Source organism: Ascaphus truei, chromosome 12, assembly GCF_040206685.1.
Source record: "Ascaphus truei isolate aAscTru1 chromosome 12, aAscTru1.hap1, whole genome shotgun sequence".
Classification (NCBI taxonomy): Eukaryota; Metazoa; Chordata; class Amphibia; order Anura; family Ascaphidae; genus Ascaphus; species Ascaphus truei.
The window spans coordinates 23,799,462-23,821,353 of NC_134494.1; the positions used below are offsets into that span (position 1 = coordinate 23,799,462).

The following is a 21,892-nucleotide window of genomic DNA, read 5'->3' on the forward strand; positions in this document are numbered from 1 at the left end:
ATCCCATATCTCACATGTATCCCATATCTCACATGTATCCCCCTTCTCACATGTATCCCATATCTCACATGTATCCCATATCTCACATGTATCCCCCTTCTCACATGTATTCCATATCTCACATGTATCCCATATCTCACATGTATCCCATATCTCACATGTATCCCCCTTCTCACATGTATCCCATATCTCACATGTATCCCCCTTCTCACATGTATCCCCCTTCTCACATGTATCCCCCTTCTCACATGTATCCCATATCTCACATGTATCCCCCTTCTCACATGTATCCCCCTTCTCACATGTATCCCATATCTCACATGTATCCCCCTTCTCACATGTATCCCATATCTCACATGTATCCCATATCTCACATGTATCCCCCTTCTCTCTCTCTCTTAGGCTGAGTCCCCTGTGCCGCTGAGCGTGCTGACCGTGCAGTGCTTGGCGAGGTTGCTTCTGGCTATTTCAATTTTTATGTCCCCACTCACGTGAAGCGCGTGCGGTCGTGCACAGGCACAGACACTCACACACGCTTGGTGCTTGCGTAAACAAAACAATCTGCTTTTGAACCGCGCTCAGCTTGCCTGCAACGCGCCCCCCCCCGCGCGCTTGCGAGAGTTGGTGACGTCACCGCTCTCCAAGCATGAGCGCGGTCAGTGGCACAGGGGACTCAGCCATCATAAACACCACATTCACCCCCCTTCTCTTACATCGCAAACCTTCCCCATCGCACACAGCACTTGCCTCCCTCATGCTCCCCACACAATGCCATCACACCCCCCTCCCCACACACAACCTATTCCACACCCCACACACAAAGCCATTACACTGTCCTCCCAACACAGTCTCCTCCCCACACAAAGCCATCACACACTCCTCCCCACACACACCCAATACACAAAGCCGTCACACCGCCATCACACTCCCCTCCCCACACACAGCTACTCCACACCCCACACACAAAGCCATTACACTGTCCTCCCAACACACGCCCAATACACAAAGCCGTCACACCGCCATCACACTCTCCTCCCCACACAAGACCCTCACTCTTTCCCTCCCATCTTCTCACACACCTCAAACATGTCAGCTGCTTGTGGGAGCGCGTCATGCCCTGTCTGCAGATGTAGAGGCCCCTGTCTGTACCGGTCTGAGAGAGGATGTGGATCGCAGCCTCTACGTCTCCAGGCAGCACCGGAAGTGCTCCGTGTGTAGCCAGACAATGTTTTTGCCCTGGGGCCGCAACATCCTTTGGCAGAGGACAGCCGCACCCCAGAGTTCTCCGGCCCCCCGGAAACACTGACTTAGCAAGTTCACATAAAATAGATTATGGCCCCAGTCAACCTGACTGCTATAATAGATGCCAGAGAGACCTTCAATGGGGTTCAATGTGTCACATGCTCCTCTTGCCATAAAAATGTTAAGCTACCACAAAAAAAAAAACCTTTCCCTTGGCATTAGGAGTAGGAAGAGAAGCATGTACAGAAAAGGATCAGTTGGGCTTCGGATGAGTACAGAAAAGAGTCCAGAAATGGCATATTTAGCAGTTTGACAATATATTGTATGTATTCCTATATTATTTAAACTCTGGAAAGATTAGAGATTTCAAATGGAGATATTCTATATCATTAGCTTCTCAAAAATCAATATGTACAGATACATGCAATGTTGCTTTAAGCATGGCCTGCATGCAAAGGCAGTTCTACTTGTGGATTCTCCAGATTTTCCATGCCACGCAGCATGAAAGTGAGCAAAAATGAGTCATCTTTTCACATCATTCCGTATTAAACACAAGACACGCGTTAGGAAATGTTGACATTGGAAATGGTAACAAATCCTTTCAGGGAGTAGGAACAGTTTACCGCCTTTGACCTTCACAATAATTTCCGTCACACATCACAGTATTTTTAGCATCGTGCTTTTTGTGTTTTGTTTATAATTAGTTTGGCAAGAAATAATATATGTGTTTTCTTTGCATGAGGTACAGTAGGGTGTCTTTGGCCACGCGTATAGTGCCCGCGACCGGCGAAGCGATGGGTGACGTCACCCGTCGCCGCTAGCGAAAGTTATATTTCGCTTTGCGGTGGCGGCGCGGGATTCCGGGCATTTGATTTTGTTCAGGAGCTGTCACATGAGGCGACAGCCCTTGAAAAATCAAATATTCCCGGCTTCCAAAGTCCGCTCAGTCGCTCCGTCGCATTGCCGCCGTCGCGCTTACTATAAGCGCATGCGGCGGCGGCAATGTATTTGTTTTTGGGCAGCGTCGCCGTCGCGGGCACTATACGCACGGCCTTTGTGATACGGTTTTGAAAGTGGCCATTGACTTGAATGGTGGTTTTTCCCACTGCTTTGGACAATATAGAATTACCCCCTGTATCTAAAACATACATAGTATAGTAACTAAGGACATTTGTCTGCCTTAACATTTTTAATACTGTAGGGGTCTGCTACACAAACCAATGCCCCTTACGCACTAAAGTAGTTTCATTCCTATAAAAAAAATATTTGTAATTTATTGTTTTCAGGCTGAGCCATTGGTTCAAAATGACACGTCAACGCATTATTTTTTAACGGTAAGGAAGTCGGATAGGTTTCTGGGAGACTTTGAGGAGGACACTTTTGGGTCATGGGAGAAAGACCACCTTTCCTGGTGACACATTTAGTAAAAGCCATGGACCTGGAGCATCTGATGAGCTACTTCCCTTACTTCCAAAAAGTTGTACGAGTGTTCCCCAAATGCTAGCAGGCATTTCTATGGCATTGTGGAGTTTCTGCGGAATAAAGAGACATCACAGGGAGTTCCTGTGGGAACAATAGGTATTCATATAGTCTTGGGCAGTGAGCAGGATTAGCCTTGAAAGAGCGCTGGCAGCAGGAAAGAATGGCAGATGGTCAAAGTAGGATAGCTGCTGGCCAACCACCAAATTACCAACCATTAATCCACATGAAGGAGATGCCAAATATCTTACACTTTTGCTACAGTACGTACAGTAACCCATTCCACACATTTCTTAACTTGCCTTAATTTGCACTGTACAGTAAATTGCAGGTTTCAACAGCTGACAGAGTAAAAAGGTGCATTCCCTTTGTTGAATATATGAAGAACTCTACAAACGTCACTGGGAAAAGTTGTACCTTGAGGTGTTTGTTAATCAAATCTTCTACTGGAATAGTATTGAAGCACAAAAATGACTCGCCAGCATCAGCATCTCATTGAAGCCAGAAGTTTCTGTTACGCCGGTGCTGCCCGCAGACTAGACTCGTTCCTTATACTGAGGTGGGGACGTATATGTGCACGCACCCGCAGCAGAAGGAGCGTGTCCGGAGTGTGGTCTTTTGGCGTTGCCTGACCAGGTGTGAATAGGTATAGCAATACTTGCCGGTACCGGTACAGAAGAGACGAAGTCGTTGCCGTTAGCCAAGGTCAGGGAGAGAGAGATCCGGGAAGTCGAGGTCCAAGCTGTGGTCGAGGGATGGGAGAAGCTGCAAGGTCAGGTGGGAGCCGGGGTCCAGAGCCAGAGAGGAACGTCCGCCAAGCTGGGTCGCAACCTGAATAACGAAGAGCAAAGGGAGAGCCAGAATAGACGTCTGTAAGCAGAGACTATGTCGAGCGATGTGAGAGAGGCAACACAGGTCTATATATATCGTTGCTGACCAATAGGGAACGGAGGCAGACCTGGAGGAACATGAGGAGCTGTCCTGGATTGGTTCCTGTAATAAGCAGCCAGGTGGGGAGCTTTAGGGTTAAGTGGCAGCCTTTGTGAGATTTGTGGGCGTGGTTTCCCTGCTAGTGCAATGAATAAATTATCCTTGCCCGGCGCGCACTCTGTAAGGTCGGAAAGCGCGCGCCCGGGACCCGAGGAAACTTCCAGAGCCCTGAGAGGCCGCGGGGCAGCGCCGGCCCGCCGGGAACGAGGGGGGCGACCAAGCACAGCGGGAGCAGGTCGGGTGAGGAGAGGCAGCCGTCTCACGTCAGCGGGGGCATTCGGAGGTGAGGAGGGGTCGCGCTGTGAGCGCCGCGATCCCTGCACCCTCACAGTTTCTCCCCAAATTCAGCACTACAGTAAACATTTTAAAACTTTCCCCTTTTAACCCACCCCATTTTCAGTATTGTATTTTGAGTGAAGGAGGGAATAAGAGCACGGAAGGTTAAAGCTTCCTGCTCAGCAGGGGAGATGCTTATTTCCATCTCTGATTCTTCTCCTCCACCACCACCTCCTCCACCACCACCTCCTCCTCCTCTACATGATAGGGCCACAATCTCAATGAATGTTGCCTGACAAATACTTTATTTCAAGTGAGTCTCACCCATTGAAAATGAATCTTCAGTTGTAAGCGGCGTTACAGTAGATTAAGAAAACATGAGCAAGTTGATTGACTGAAGAGATCATTGGTCTTTTAATAAGAACTAGAAGTGAGTAAGGGGTGTGGTCACACAGCTCCTGTCCAGAACACATCTGGTTTATATTAGTGTTTGAGATGCAACATCTTTTATTTCCAGGAAATAACTAATGTTAACAGTGTAGTTCCATTCTATTTATTGTAAAACAAATGCCTACTGCACACGTGTAATTAAGATTGTTTTCACCCCGATTTCACAATAAGTTCTAAACAAAAAAAGCTGAGCCATGTTCAACAACTGTTTAAAAATGAATAAATGATCAGATAAAAGGAGAGAAAAATTAATGAAACATAATGTTGTATTTGGTAAAAATGGTCTGTTATTACTGATGGTGGATTGCCCAGGTTGCTTGAACGGACACTTGCTTTATAGCTTTACGACCATTTAAGATTTGAGAAAGTCTTTGTTGGTTATCAGCAGAGATTACAGAGCTCAGGGGTGGGTAGGCAAATGGCATGCTTGCACCCTGGAAATCTATTACTTGGGATTGTATTCCAACATACACTACAAGACATGACACTCAATGTAAAAAAAACGATGTGGTTGATGCTCTTTTTTTAGAAACCTTTCTAATGCCGTTCACAGTGATTCGCAGCATTGTATTAAAATGCATGGACCAAAGAGGTATCCGCTTGCATTTTTCACTTATTGACAGTAAAAGTTCATGTCCTTTTCAGTATTATGTAAAGTTTCATAATAGTGATGTCATGTCAATATAGTGATGTCATGTCAATATAGTGATGTCATGACTTTGCGCTGTGTTTTTACTGAAGTCTTCTGCTGGTGAGCCAATATGTTAACAGGGATTGCATTTGTGCTTTTGTACCTGTTGGGGTTACTTGCAAGTATACACCCTCACCCTTAGGCTAAGGCCCCGTTGCACGCGTCCGCACGGCTGGCTTGCTTGCCGGCGGCGCGTGCAACTCGCTGTACCGCGATCTGCGGTCTACAGGAAACTTCAGTAGTAGCGGGGGGGCGTGGCCAAACGGGTCAGGGGGGGGTGCGGCCATGACGTGAGGGGGCGCGGCCATGACGTAGGGGGCTGGAGCGGGAGGTGGGCGGGAGTGGGAGGATTGACAGGGAGGGGGGGCGTGGCTTGAGCGGAGGGACCCGCTACTCTTCCCCCCCCTCCCTCCACGGGCTGCAGGTAAGTAAAAAAAACACACACACGCAGGCACTCATACATACATACATACATACACACACACACACACACACACACACACAGACACACACACACACACAGACAGGCACGCACGCACTCAGGCACACACATACACACACAGAGACAGGCACGCACGCACTCAGGCACACACATACACACACAGAGACAGGCACGCACGCTGCTTTCCCCCCACACTCCTCCCCGCTCCCCGAAGCCTCTCCTCCTCCCGAAGCCTCCCCTCTCCATTGGCTCACAGCCACACCACGTGACGCGTCGAAGCTAGGAAACACCATTCTCTTGTGTCTCCTAGCGGCTGACGCGCCACAGCGTGTAGTCAGCTGTGCCGCCAGGGGGGAACGGGACCGGCTCGCGAGGATTCCCCTGCTGGTGGGGAACTCGCTACATTGCCGCCCGCGCCAACGAGCGCAGCGGGTCCCAGGCCTTAGAAGCATGTGCATGAGGAAATAACATGAATATCAATTGCTATCTTAACTGCTTTGGACGCATTCAGATAATCAGAATCCAATCAAGTGAAAAAGCTAGTATCTTGGAATTTCGAGATATCACTTCACGCAGCTATTGAAGCATTAATCTTCATTTACCTGGTTCAGTTTTACGTTTACAAATGATCTCTAAAGCAGAATATGCAGACCTAAAAGTTGAGATTTGTATTTATCTAAAGCATTTGAAGGTTCAAGATTTTCTTTGTAGACTAAATTTCAAAGGAGCTTCTATGATGATCATATTATGCATGAATTAAAATCCCGAATCTTGATAATGTGGATGGATTTTGCTCTTTTGAAGTGGCTGCTTCTTACTGCAACTTGGATAAAACGATAAATTAAAGCCTGTTTTCGTATCAACCACACACAAACTATTTCACACAGGCGACTCATGTATTAGAAATGGAAACGTGAAGAACTACATGTTATCCCACTCTGTCTACAAGAGATACATATGACCCATCTGTCTACAAGAAACCCAATGGCCATATTTATTAAGCAGTGCTATGCCATAAGACAATTCATGGCCCATATCATTTGGCAAAGCAAGGCCTTGTAAATATGGGCCAACATGTTAAAGAATTCTTATACAGAATATTCAGAGACTACTGTATGTGAAAACTCAAAGGAGATACATTTAATAAAAACAATGAATAGGACGCGAAAATATGTTTTTCTTGTATATCACTGACAGTGTACGTAGCGCCATACATAGAGGTTTGCAGGCACAATGGCTGAGATCCACAAAGCCCCATTAGGTCAGGACTTATAACGTGACATTAGCTACAACAAGAACGGAGGTTATATAGTTACATAGTTACATAGTAGATGAGGTTGAAAAAAGACATAGGTCCATCAAGTTCAACCTATGCTAAATTTAGACAACAGATACTTTATCCTATATCTATACTTACTTATTGATCCAGAGGAAAGCAAACAAAAAAAACCATTAAGGGGAAAAATTAATTCCTTCCTGACTTCAAGAATTGGCAATCGGATTAATCCCTGGATCAACATCCTTCCCATGTATACTTATATGGTATATCCCTGTATACCTTTCCCATCTAAAAAGATGTCCAACCTTTTTTTGAACAAATCTATTGTGTCTGCCATCACAGTCTCCATGGGTAATGAATTCCACATTTTAACTGCCCTTACTGTAAAGAACCCTTTCCTTTGTTGCTGGTGAAATTTCCTTTCCTCCAACCTTAAGGGATGTCCCCGAGTCCTTTGTACTGCCCGTGGGATGAATAGTTCTTTTGAAAGCTCCTTGTATTGTCCCTGAATATATTTGTATATAGTTATCATATCCCCTCTTAGACGCCTCTTTTCTAATGTAAATAAATCTAATTTAGCTAGCCTCTCCTCATAAGTTAGAATGTCCACCCCCTTTATTAATTTTGTGGCTCTTCTCTGCACTCTCTCTAGTTCCATAATGTCTTTTCTTAGGATTGGTGCCCAAAATTGTACTCCATATTCAAGGTGTGGTCTTACTAATGCTTTGTAAAGGGGCATAATTATATTTATTTCCCTTCCATCCATTGCCCGTTTGATGCAAGATAAGATCTTGTTTGCCTTTGCAGCTACTGCATGACATTGGGCACTATTGCTAAGCCTGCTGTCTACAAGCACTCCTAAATCCTTCTCCATCAAGGATTCCCCCAATATATCTCCATTTAATTTGTAAGTCGCCTTTTTATTCTTGCATCCCAAATGATAACCTTACATTTATCTGTATTAAACCTCATCTGCCATTTACCTGCCCACGTTTCCAGTCTCTCCAAGTCCTTCTGAAGAGAAATTACATCCTGCTCTGATTCTATTACCTTACACAATTTAGTATCATCAGCAAAGATGGAGACTTTGCTCTCGATCCCAACCTCAAGGTCATTAATAAACAAGTTAAAAAGCAGGGGTCCCAGTACCGATCCCTGAGGTACTCCACTCACGACTTTAGCCCAACCTGAAAAAGTTCCATTTATGACAACCCTCTGTTGTCTGTCCTTTAACCAGTTTTCAATCCAGGTGCATATATTATTACTGAGTCCAATTTTCTTTATTTTGCTCACCAACCTCTTGTGTGAAACCGTATCAAAAGCCTTTGCAAAATCTAAGTAGACCACATCAACTGCATTACCCTGTTCTAAATTCCTACTTACCTCCTCAGAGAAACAAATAAGGTTAGCTTGGCAAGATATATCCTTCATAAATCCATGCTGACTATTACTAATAATTTTGTTTCCATTAGGTATTCCTGAATATTATCCCGTATTAAACCTTCAAGTAGTTTCCCTACTATTGAAGTCAGGCTTACAGATCTGTATTTTCCCGGTTGTGATTTAGCTCCCTTATTAAATATAGGCACAACATCTGCTTTACGCCAATCTTGTGGTACTGAGCCTGTGGAAATGGAGTCCTTGAATATTAAATATAATGGTTTTGCTATTACTGAGCTTAACTCCTTGAGAACTCTTGGATGTATGCCACATCTCTTGGATGTATGGATCGTTCTCCTATACCCTGAGGGTTTGGATACCCCTCTCTGGGGTCGAGCAGAGGAACTCATCGCAAGTTAAGGATCCCACTGTGAAAGACTACATCATTGGTTTTGGGATAAGTATTTTACTTTATTCTCTACCCTGTACTAATATCCTAAGGTAAGCGCCCGGTTTTTTGTCTGCACTTCACCGGGGCCAGGTGCCTTATTTACTTTAATTTTTTCAAGTCGCTTATGAACTTCTTCCTCAGTTAACCAATTGTTCATTAATATGGAGGTTGTGGCTTCCTCCTGCGACACTACTATTGAACTTGATTCTTCCCTGGTAAACACAGAGGCAAAGAATTTGTTTAATACCTCAGCTTTTTCCTCTCCAATAATCTGCCTACCCATCTCACACTGAAAGGGTCCTATATTTTCTTTTCTCATTTTTTTGTTATTAAGGTACTTAAAGAACTTTTTAGGGTTGACCTTACTTTCTATTGCAATCCTTTTTTCATTATCCATTTTTGCTAATTTGATTGCCCTTTTGCAATTTTTGTTACATTCCTTATAATTCTGATACGATGTCTCCGTCCCTTCTGATTTAAAGAATCTAAACGCCTTCCTCTTCTTGTCCATTTCCTCCCCTACCTGTTTATTTAGCCACATTGGTTTTGACTTATTTCTTTTATACTTATTACCCAAGGGTATACACTGATAAGTGTGCTTTTCTAACAATGTTTTAAAGACCGCCCATTTATCTTCTACATTTTTCCCTGCAAAAACATCATCCCATTGTATTACTACTAGATTAGACCTCAGTTTATTAAAATTTGCCTTTCTAAAGTTTAAAGTCTTTGTTGAACCCAAGTAATCTGTTTTTTGATGATCCAAAAATATTCGGAATGAGACAAGTTGCCAGAGGCAACTCGCCACCAGCTGTGTCTCAGTAGCCAACTCACTGCCGGCTGTCTCTCAGCAGCCAGTTCGCCACCAGCTGTCAGTAGCCAACTCGCCGCCAGCCATCTCTCAGCAGCCAACTTGCCGCCGGCCGTCTCTTGGTAGGCAACTCAGCCCCGGCCGTCTCTTAGCAGCCAACTTGCTACTGGCCGTCTCAGCAGCCAACTCGCCGCCGAGGGCAGGTCGCCACTCAAGAAAGTTATTATGGGGTTAACTGTAGAATAAGGGTTAAGGAGTTATGGTCAGGAATTTTAGGGTAAGGAATCTGATTATGTGTTTTAGGCTAAGGGGTTAAAGTTTTAGCTTTTTAGTGTAAGGTATTATGGCTAGGGGTTTTAGGGTAAGGGGTTAACATTAGGAACTTTTGGGATAAGGGGTAAGGTTAGGGGGTTACCTTCGTGGCGAGCTGCCCTCGGCGGCTGATCGGCGGGGGCGACAAGTGGTCCTAGACCGAAAAACAATGTCCATTTTACATGTACACTACCGACACACTTTATTGAAGTGTGGTCGGTACCGCAAGCCGGGAAATCTCCCGGCTTGCTAGTGGCCGCCCCTCGCGCGCGGTCACGCGTCATCGGGAGCGTGCGCCCCCTGCACGCGTGTCCAGGGGCTCCCCGAGGGAGCCCTGGTGTCCCGCGATCGCGGGACAGCGGCAGGGGGTTCCGGGGGACCCGGCGGACCCGGCTGCGGTAGGGAGAGCGCCCCGATCGGAGGGCGCTCTTCCGCTGCTTCGGCGTGCGCCCGTCACACTCGGGCGCGCGCCAGGCTACTGCTGCGGCACAGAACGGGCAAATGCTCGAATAAACTGTGCCGCAGCAGTAATTAGCACGGGCTTAATGTGACGTTACTGTAGCATAAGGTTGCAAAGTAGTACTTGTACGTCTTAACATGACTCCGATCCGGACCCTGAAGTAGGTCTTTAGCTGAAGTGGAGAGAAGGTAGAGAGGAGAGGGAAATAACACTGGAAGGAATACTATGCTTTTAACTAATGCCCAACTGTAGTGTTTCACCAATCCGGACACGGTAAACTCCCTATTTCAGGGTCTGGATTAGAGATGGTTGAATTCGCTCAACTCTCTTTGTGGATTTTCTCCCATTTTCCCCCCAAAATCCGTGTTCTGGTGTAAAATCCGTGGATGCATAGCCAGTAAACCCACCCACAGACAGCCGTTTCGACCTTAACCCTGGCTGTGACCATGCAGCAAGCTTAAGCCTATAGGGAACTATGTTTAAAATAGTTTTGAAGCAAAAAGTGGCACTGTGTGCTCATTTGCATGTTATTTCTCAGAATCCCTTACTGCAGTGGAAGTGCTGTGTGCTGGGTGATAATGGTGAAAGACAGGGTTGCAGACCTGTCTAAGACATGCAAATGAGCATATAGTAATATTTCCATTTGCTATATGCTTTGCTGTGGAGGGGTTTTGTCACTTTTTTTACTCACCATAACTTAACTAAATATGGTAAAACCCATCCTCATTGCTTCATTTTTGCATAGCCAGTGTAACCAACCCCATACTGATGAGACCCATTAAGGTCGAAACGGCTGTCTGTGGTTGGGTATACTGGCTATGCATCTTAACCCTGGCTGTGCTTAAAGCTGTGACCATGCAGCAAGCTTAAGCCTATAGGGAACCATGTTTAAAATGTTTTTGAAGCAAAAAGTGGCACTGTGTGCTTATTTGCTTGTAATTTCCCAGAATCCCTTGCTGCAGTGGAAGTGCTGTGTGCTGGGTGATAATGGTGAAAGGCGGGGTTGCAGACCTGTCTAAGACATGCAGATGAGCATACAGTGATATTTCCATTTGATATATATATATATGTATGTATGTATGTACTGTATGTACTGTATGTATGTATCAAAAGGAGCTGAGTGTGGCCAAATGTATACAACAAAAGACAAAAATACCCATTGCTACATCCAATGTGACAAAATACATAGTTAAATACTAGTGTTGGAGCGGGTCCTCAATTTAAAAAAAAACACGGGTAACGGGTACCCGGCCAAAATTAAAGGTTCTACCCGGTCGGGTACCCGGTTACCCTGTTTGGCACTTACCTGCAGGGTGGCGGCGACATCTAGGATCAGCAGCAGCAGCCCTGTGACGGTGGCAGCATCAGAGGTGTCTTCAGCCGGCGGGGGAGCTGCAGGAATCACTTCCACAGCACCGGAGCAGGTAAGCAGTGTCTGTGTGAGCCGCCGGGGAACCACGTGACCGGAGCAGGAGACGGAGCGTTCCTTTTGGACAGCCATCTGTCCAATAGGAACGCTCCGTCTCCTGCTCCGGTCACGTGGTTCCCCGGCGGCTGAAGACACCTCTGATGCTGCCACCGTCACAGGGCTGCTGCTGCTGATCCTAGATGTCTTCGGAAAGGTAAGTATTAAAGATTATTTCCAGCTGCCCTGACATTACCCGACGCCGGGTATTACCCGGCCGAGCCCACTTCTCAGTGCCGGTTCCGGGTAATGTCCAGGTAGCTGGAAATGTGCTGGGTACCGGGTAATTCCGGGTACTCGGTACACCACTATTAAATACTTCAATGTTAGTATTCTCATGAGTAAGGGTAATTTAGTTAAACCCTCTGGCCAAAGCGTTATAAGCCTGCAGCCACGTCACGGCATGACCAGTATGCAGGTCCTAACACTACCTGTGAGTATTCTCATTTACCTCTGCAGTGGAGGGAGAATGGTCTCAAAAGACCTGTCCTGCACAGGAACATGAAAAAACCTGCTACTTAAAAAATGGGGAGGGGTTAGTTTAAACCTTGGGATGAGGGACCACAGACATCCAACCAAATGATACAAGTTATGGAATAGCACTGCTTAGTAAACTTGGCCCCTAGTAATTCTGTCAGTACTATACAAGAAAATGAATGATTCCATTTTTCATTTAATATATTGTTTCCATTTTTCCATTTACTGCGTCAAGTGGCTGTAGTGAATAAAGACATGTACATTTAGCATACAGTATCTATTGAAGTAATGGCAAAGGTGACGTTTTTCCAATAAGCACATTAGTTTCAGCCTCTAGTAACCTTGTTAATAGACACGTGAGAAACATTAACAAATATTCTTATTGGTGGTGAGTTTGAGACATTTGTGGCTGGCGAAAAAGCTGCAAAGCTACAAGTGCTTCCCAAAAACAACATAGAGCAACACTAACGACTGCCTGCATGACAATGTCACGGGGGTTTTTTGTTTGTGAAAGTTGGGGTAAATGTTCCTATTTCATACATATTTACTTAAAGAACTCGAGCAGTACGCATTTTTGGATCCATACAAATCAACAAATAGTATCATTTAGAACAGGTTGTGGCCAATTAGTCCTCAAGGATCAAGTTTTAAGGATATCCCTGCTTCAGCACAGGTGGCTCACTGATTGAGCCACCTGTGCTGACATGGGAATTTCCTGAAGACGTGACCTGTTGGTTGCCCTTGAGGACCGCAGTTGGCCACTCCTGCTTTTGAAACCTCTGCAAATCCAGGTATCACGTATCCCAATCATAAATATATGAAAGGAAAAATGTGCTCCAGCCTCCCCGCTCCCCGTAGCATAAGGGTAAGGTGAACCACATGTGTCTCTAACCAGCATGGCATAAATATTCAATGGAGAGGATTTAGTTAATATCATTACACTTGAGTTTATTTAGTGTAAACTAGCAGTGTTCATAGAACTGGCATATGGCAATTTACGTCAGAATGTTAACGGTTTCCAAATAATCCTCACACAAACAGTCGGTTTGACCTTTTCTTCACATTCACAGTACCTTTCTGGTATCTGAGCATAGTGTGGATGCATTAAAAGATGTCCGTGTAAATGTGTATGTAGTTATATGTTTAGTGAATGCTAGAGTTCTGGAATACTATAATACCCTGTAATAAAAGCGTCCAGCCATCTACGGCCTTATATAACACTGTAATGCTTGTTTATATAGTATATGATATATTTAATTGTGTCCCAATGCTGGCCTTAATTAACAGGACTTTAAAAGAATTCTTATATTTCTTTTTCAGAAGATGCACTCAGTGATTTGATGGCAACATGCGTGGTTAAAATGAAAAGGGAAGTGGGGGAGCAATTTTGAATTAAAGTATTGGCTCTTTGCAACAGGTCACCTTGTGATTGGGCGCCCTCCAGGGCAGGGACTTGTGTCTGTGTGCCTAAAAATTCTTTGTACAGCTCTGTGTTCGAGAGGGAAGAGCCTGGAATACATTATCATCTAGGATGTATGAGATTTATAAAAGAAAGGGGAAGCACCTTCCCTAACAAATAATATTCATTATTACACAACTATTTCACTCTGGGCAGCAGAGTTGCTGTAATACTAAGGTATTCCTTTCCCCTCCCCTCCAAAATGGGATATCATCTTGGATTGTATATACACATTTTGGACTGTTATTTTTTTTATATAGTTAGTTGTTGTTAGTATTGATTTTAGATTTGTAGTTTGAGCGGAGACACAAAATATCACTGTGCTCAACCACCCTCCAGTAATTGCAATGGCTAACTCCTTCCACCCATATCTGCTACTCATTGTATCCGTCCATATACTGTATTCTACTGTGGGCGAATCCTCTTGGTGTTTCCTGTAGGATGGAGGCAAGAATTACTAAAATATCAACATGGCAAACCTTGGAAGGGTCTGTGTGCCTGACAACGGTAATATCTGGGGCTCTAAGAGGATGGAGATCAAAGTGTATAGGGACACTGATTATTATTTATGATCCAGCACCGCGTTCTTGTTTGCATGGTCATAACATTCCACCAAGCATGAACTGTTGCTTATTACAAACTGTTACAGTAGCTAATTTTTATACATGAACAAATGTGATACATCTTTCCATGCAGTTTGTGCCCAGATATGTTTGGTGCAAGTCTTACTGTTGTTAGTTCTTCCCCAGTGCAAATTGACCTAGTATGTGCTATAATAGGAATTGATGGCCCAGCTGCTTTTCAAGACGAAATTCAGGATGGTGGAAGCCAGATTCAGATCCTCACAGTGGGACAGTCCATTCATGAAGAAGATGACGGGGAATCAGTGGCCAGCGGCCAACAGCAAAGCAAACAGGACCTAAGAGTAACCATGCAGAAAAAGGGTAAGTATTGATTCATTTTAACGTTCGATGTAATGCTATTATAGGAGATGTACAGTATTTCCAAATTATAGTGCAGAATTGATTTTTAAACTGTTTAACAAAGTGGCAGGAGTTACCCAGGCATTAATAGAAGTTATAGTACAGTGGTAACGACATTGGGCTAGAGTAATTTAAGATTGATATAGCCGTATTAAAAGTTGGTGTTCTTAAAAAATGCGATGATTTTTTTTAGGATTACTGCAGTATTCACTAAGAATTATTTATTAATAAATAAGTAGCGATATTTGTCACGAATGGCACACCTGTGAGCATGTGACTTGTATATGTGACATGGGTTAATACACACAGCTATCTAGCTGATCCACTTTTCAACTCCTCAAATAAATAATATGCCCCCTCAATCTGTCACAATATATAAATCTTTACTGGCTGCCACCACCAAAGAGATATCAATATATACTTACAGAGCCTTTGGTCTCTGTTTACTAGGAAAAAATACGTAACTAACACACAACAATCGTTGTAGCAAAATGTGTCCAAAAATGTAATACTCTACAAAACATGCAAAGTTCAATTTAGAGCCAAAGACAATAGTTCTTACATTTCAGATTTAAAATACAAAATAGTACAGTGCTTAGGTTACAGAAAAAGATCATTGCAAAAATATATAGCACAAAAAATTCAGACAATCTCATAAAATAAAAGGGTACAAGCAAGATTCCTATACGTTGCCACATAACAATGTCTGCTTGCTCCTAGAGGTCAGGGAGATTGGAATATGAAAATTCACAAATCTTGCTGACATCAGACACTCTTCTGTTAAATTCTAAATTCGTCTTCTAAATACATTCTTTTTATCCTAAAACTTCTTTCATTGATAAAAAAAAAACATAGGCCCACACTGGGCGTGTCCTTAACTCCCTCCTTTCATCAATCTGCAGCCAGTTACATGTTTATGGCTATAGGAGAAAAAACAACAACTTTCTATTCAATCAAAAGCTGCCTGACTATATGAAATACTTTGTAACTGAATTGCTATAATATTTAGAAGAACACCATCGTAACTGTTGTGTTTGTTTAATGAACATACACATGTTGATATCAAATGTGCCAATGCAACTGCTACTTTTGCATGAGAAAAAAGATTTCAGAGATATAACATTGACCAACCTGTCATTCTTGGTATCAATTTGATCAGCTAATCGCAACTGTCAATAAGATTAACCTGTAATTATGGTGAATCGTTGTTAGCCCCATGATACTTTATATTTAGTAAAATTACACAACCTCTTGGACTGTCGTCCTGGCCACACCCACTGGTATTATGTAGAACACCAAAGAAAGTCTTTCAGGATACAGTAGAAGGTTTATTTGTTTCTGTCTGCCGTCAGAAGAAGTTGTGACGCTATACAGATGCAACTGCCGGTTTTCGACCACTTGCCAAGGAAAATCTGTGACCATATCGCAGTAACTCGTGACATGGTCCGCAGAAGGCTGTAATGGCCCACCAGATTAACACAGCAGGGGTCCCTGCGTTTGAATGGGACTCACAGCCCGGTAGGTTTCACACAGCGCGAGTCCCATGGTGTTAATCAAATGGGCCATTAGACTGGCTGCAGAAATCTCACAGCGCGGGATGGGTTTTAGTGCAGAATTGTCAAGGCAAGCAGTCTACAACTGGCAGTTGCAGCTGTACTTCAATCCCCCCATCATCCCAGAGAGGGTCGTTCTCAGATAATCTTGCCTTCTGGACAAACATGAAAACCAGGCTAGGTCTTGACCTACCAGAAAAACAATTATGTGTAAATTTAAGGTACACTTGCAATTCAAATTAACTGTTGGTGTGCATGGTATATTAAAATTGTGAATATTGTCTGTCCTTTTTATTACAATATTCATCTCAATTGCATACCTGAAAAATGTGTTTACTCAGCGTTCAATAATGTCAACATTTCAAATAAACCATAACTTATAGAAATCGGCATTAATCAGTGGTAGAGTTGCAATTGTGGAGGGGTGGGAGATATCACACTTTTCTACTATAGGGATTTCTTACCAAACCCTATATCAGACCAACAAGAAGCAAGGAATGGACCAAGGAACATCCAACAATGAGTTAATTAATACGGATCACATTGGAACAGCTGCAGGAGGGAGGAGGAGAGCAGGCTGTCTGGCTGCTGGGCAGCAGGTGGCACTGCAGAGCCGGTCACATGGCAGGAGGGAGGAGGTGGAGAGCAGGCTGTCTGGTTTCTGGTCAGCAGGTGGTGCTGCAGAGCATTCCTGCTCTGAGCTGCTCTTCACTACATCTCCTGGTTCTGTGTGTGTGTGTGTGTGTGTGTGTGTGTGTGTGTGTGTGTGTGTGTGTGTGTGTGTGTATGTATATCTGTGCTGGTGTGTGTGTATATCTGTGCTGGGGTGTGTATATATCTGTGCTGGTGTGTGTGCGTGTAGGTATCTGTGCTGGTGTGTGTGTGTATCTGTGCTGGTGTGTGTGTGTATCTGTGCTGGTGTGTGTGTGTATCTGTGTTGATAAGTGTGTGTGTCTTTGGTAAGTGTGTGTGTGTTGGTAAGTGTGTTTGTGCTGTTGTGTGTATTTGTAATGCATATGTGTGTTTAATGCATTATGTGCATGTACTGTATATGTTGTATATTTAATGTTTGTATATGCTGAATCTAAATGTGTATTTGTATATGGTATGTGTGTGTTAAACTAATGTTGCATTTTTGGTATGTATATAGTGTAGTGTGTGTGTGTGTGTGTGTGTGTGTGTGTGTGTGTGTGTGTGTGTGTGTGTGTGTGTATATGTAGGAGATGGGGAGAGAGGATGGAGACTGGGAGAGGGAGTGGGGGGAGAGGATGGAGAGAGGATGTGGAGGGGAAAGAGGATGGAGAGGAGTGGGGGGGGGAGAGAGGATGGAGAGGGAGTGGGGTGGGGGGAGAGAGGATGGAGGGGGAGTGGGGGGGAGGGAGGATGGAGAGGGAGGAGGGGGAGAGAGGGAGGAGGGGGAGAGGATGGAGAGGGAGGGGGAGAGATGATGGAGAGGGAGTGGGGAAGAGGGGGAGGGAGGAAGAGAGGAGGAGGGGGAGATAGGATGGAGAGGGAGTTGGGAGATAGGATGGAGAGGGAGTGGGGAGAGAGGATGGAGAGGGAGTGGGGAGAGAGGATGGAGAGGGAGTGGGGAGAGGATGGAGAGGGAGTGGGGAGAGAGGATGGATAGGGAGTGGGGAGAGAGGATGGAGAGGGAGTGGGGGGAGAGGATGGGGGGGAGGGGGAGAGAGAGGAGGGAGGAGGAGAGAGGAGGAAGGGGGAGGCAGGGGGGAGAGAGGATGGAGAGGGAGTGGGGGAGAGAGAATGGAGAGGGAGTGGGGGGAGAGAGAATGGAGAGGGAGTGGGGGGAAGAGGATGGGGGAGAGGGGGGAAGAGAGGATGGGGGAGAGGGGGGAGGGAGGAGAGGATGGAGGGAGAGGGAGGAGGAGAGGATGGGCGGAGAGGGAGGAAGAGAGACGAGGGGGGAGAGGGATAAGGAGAGAGGATGGGGCGATATGGAGGAGGAAAGAGGATGGTGGAGAGGGAGGAGGAGAAGATGGTGGGGGGACCGGGAGGATGGTGGAGGGAGGATGGGCGGAGAGAGAAAAAAAACAAAAAAGGGGACGCGCCGTTTGATTTAATTTGTTTTCTAAATATTTTTTAGTGTGTCCCGGTTTTTACATTTGAAAATCTGGTCACCCTAGGTAGGGACACGCAGATACTTCATTTGGTAGACTGGTTGTAGCCCCTGATTTAATTATGGGGCTACCCATAGAGTCCCAGTACACATGGGCTAATTAGCTGGGGGGCATGGGTTAATCTGTGTCTCCACGTTAGGGATTGGATACAGATAATTGTTCACCAATAGTCTGTATTCAATGTTAAGAATAGGGTTACACAGGTATATAAACTGTGTCAACCCTACAGTTTTTAGTTGTTCTTCTGATTCCACCTGGAAAGTCACCGGATTGCTGGAGAATTGCTAGCTGATACTTCTCCAACCCTAAGTAAGTGTTACCTTCTTGTCTGTTAATTGTACTATATTGCTGTGTTCACCTATTTAAGGAATAAATTATATTTTATTATATCTAAGCCTCGTTCAGTTCAACCCAGATATTTGGTGTTCATTATATCTTGTCATAAGCTACCGTGACATAGACAATAAATAAAGCGCATAAAATACGTGAGATTTAAAAATGCTGCCTAAACACCAGCGGTCTCCCAAACTGCAATAAACACCAATCTAGACCAACGGGTGTTCCTGGCGCAGATTGAAATGTGCAATATATAGTGTAGATTATCCCAGTGATTAGCTAAACACTGATATCACACAGTACTGTTACTTCATAGACCGAAATCCTCTGGTTGTAGAGGCTCCTTGTAGACCTCATATGGAGAAGAAGACACAAATGCATAGAGAATAGTGCATTAACACTTTACTCAGATCACAATAACAGAGGGGGAAAGGACAACTCACACTCTCCCCGCTGGTATAAAGCATGAAGTTACTCTGGGCGCAGCACTCCAACCCCTCTTCCAAATCAGCTGTTTGGCTTCTGTGGGCACACGTGCACGCTCTACCCGGTCCGCGGCTCTCACTCGCGTCCTGGGACTCCTTCGTCGGCCTCACGCGTCACAACCGCCTCAGCCAATAGGAATCCTTGCGAGGTTTTCAGAGTTGGTACAATGGTCACAGACGCACAAAAGGCCCAATGCGTTTCGTCCTACAACTTATATATAAAATATGAGGACAAACAAAGTGAAAAGTGGCCGTTAAGGCAATAATTAATGACATTTTTAAAGGAGCAATCCATGCAACATCGTACATGTGTTTTTTTTATAAATCAGACCTGTAGTATTAGATATCACTTACTACATTTTTTTTAAAATTCAACTCTTAACTAAAATGTTTAAGAAATGTTAATATACTGTGCATACTTTGATTTCTATAGAAGGTTTTAGCACATCTGCCCAGCAGTGCAAGATATTTGAAGCACTTTCCAGTTTGTGATCATTTGTTGACTATGTTCCCAGCAGTTTGAGCAGCAAACTGTAACAATAGATAATGTTACCTTAGTAATATAAGAATACATTGTAGCTGCTGAGTTACACTGACTGAAGGATTGATTGAAACTGAAAGACAGCCATTTAGTGAACCCTGGGAAGCAGGATCTTTGCTGATAGATCACCGGAGAACAAATCGATCGTCAGCTTAGGTAATTCGTTTTCAATAAAGGTAATCAAAGGCTGCAAATATTAAAGCTATTTTTTTTAAAGTGCCTCTTTAAGACACCATTAAAAATAATTTATATATATATTCTATATTTTTAATAGATGCAAGTCCAATTGCCAATCTTGAATAAACAGTCCCTTATTCCTATGTTGTTGTTGTTGTTTGATGAAACACTCAAGACTTCTTTAGTAAATGCCTTGACCTTTTTGTTCATTTGAGGAAAGTGCTTTTAATTTAAGGTAGTGTTAATGTAATTTAGCAAATGGATTCGCAGATGACAAATGCAGTGTTCCATTTCTGGCTCTTGTCTCTGTGCATCACACAATGTAGTGTGAGAAAACTCTGCTGGGAATAGAGTGTGAAGAATCAATGGCCTTGGTACAGCCTGAGTGGAGCAATAAAGGCATAGCCCCAACAATATTAGCGCAAAAATAATACTTAGATATTTATTAGAAAGCCTTCTAATAAATATGTAACTATTATTTTTGCACTAATATTGTTGGGGTTGTGCCTTTATTCTATAATTTATTGAAACGCTTTAAGTCCAGGTTTATAAACGGGCATTTATCAAGGCAGCCCTCTTCTCCTCTCCTGTATATTTCCTTTTTTTTTTATACAGTATGTGTATTGTGATGTCTCCGTCACAGCGTAGGATCTTATGTCCCAGATTAAGGCAGGAAACGTAGTATTTCTCTATATGGGGTTTATTTACAAGGATAAATAATACACTAACAGGCCCACCGTCCCTTTATGTCAAAACAAATCATAAATTAAATGCCTACTCCTCTTAGGAAACTAACTACACATGCAGCTTCTGCCCTTACTAACTGAATGGACAGCTAAGCTGGTTACCACCCCAAAACAGGTAGTATTGTAGCTAAACATACTGTATACAGTCTCTGCACACTATAGTGTTTCTCTTATCTGTTATTCCAAGGTTATGGAGCAGACGTCGCTGCTTCAGCACGGTCTCGCGTCCTTCCTTCCTAGGGGAGCTCAGCCCCTCGAGAGCTCAGAGAATCTCTCCTCTGTAGTTCCATTTCTATGGACCGGACATTCCCTGCTTCAGCACGGTCTCGCGTCCTTCCTTCCTCTTCCTGGGATTAACAACCCAGGCAGTCCCAGCACACTCCGCGACCACCGTCCAGTGGGTCTAGGGGACTGTGCCAGCTTCCACAGCTGGGGAGAACTCTTCTATGTCCCTTTTCTGTGGGAACAGCAGTCTCTCTCAGCATATAGTCACTTCCTGACTTTTAAAACTACATGTGCAATCAGGAGTTAAGCCTACTCAATTAGTTTGCAGCTGCTGCTGGCTTCTCTAGGGGAAATTAACTCTCTGTATGCTGGAAAGTCCCATCGCTGCCCTATACCAGCACCTAAAGACAGTGATTGTATCTCAGTATGTATATCTTTATTTATATAGCACGATCCATGTAAATAGCGCTTCACAACAGTAATACACGTGATGGGAATGAGCTCTTCAGACATAAAAGTAACAGTAGGAAAAGGTGCTCCTGCCCCAAAGAGCTTACAATCTAAATATACACAGTTGTATATTTTCTGAACATTTTGGATTTTTGGCATTATATTTTCTTGAGTTCTACTTGATGTCCTACCATATTCAATGCAGCCTAATCCATGTACTGTATTTCTTTGTTTGCATATACCTCTCTTGCAGGCATATCAAGCAGCATGAATTTTGATGAGGAAGAGGATGAGGACGATGAAGACAGCTCAAGTTCCTCTCAGCTAAATAGTAACACTCGACCTGGCTCGGCAACAAGCAAAAAATCTAACAAGGTTAGCAGCCCGCAAAACCAGAGGCTACAGTGCTGTTAGGGGAATTCCATACAATGAACTAATAGCACACGGACGTTTCCAAGAGTGATACATTTTTACATTTCCCAAGCGTAATCTGAAGTGGTTGTTTTCTTTATACATTACTTGGAGATGGGGGAGTCTCCTTGAACACGACCTTCTCGGTCTGACCTCTGTCACCGCCATGGTCTTGTTGCATAC

The 21,892-nt window shown here is 44.1% G+C and overlaps 1 protein-coding gene across 6 annotated transcripts in view; it reads left to right on the forward strand.

Moving 5' to 3' along the window:
- Nucleotides 1-21,892, forward strand: part of TUB (TUB bipartite transcription factor) — a 290,155-nt gene that overhangs the window by 246,070 nt on the left and 22,193 nt on the right. For 5 of the 6 annotated variants that reach the window (XM_075567022.1, XM_075567025.1, XM_075567023.1 and 2 more), the window contains 2 exons: nt 14,444-14,608; nt 21,552-21,673. In XM_075567022.1, the coding sequence (XP_075423137.1) occupies nt 14,444-14,608; nt 21,552-21,673 (287 nt within the window). The remainder of the gene's footprint in view (nt 1-14,443; nt 14,609-21,551; nt 21,674-21,892) is intronic. The other variant, XM_075567027.1, reaches the window with a different exon arrangement.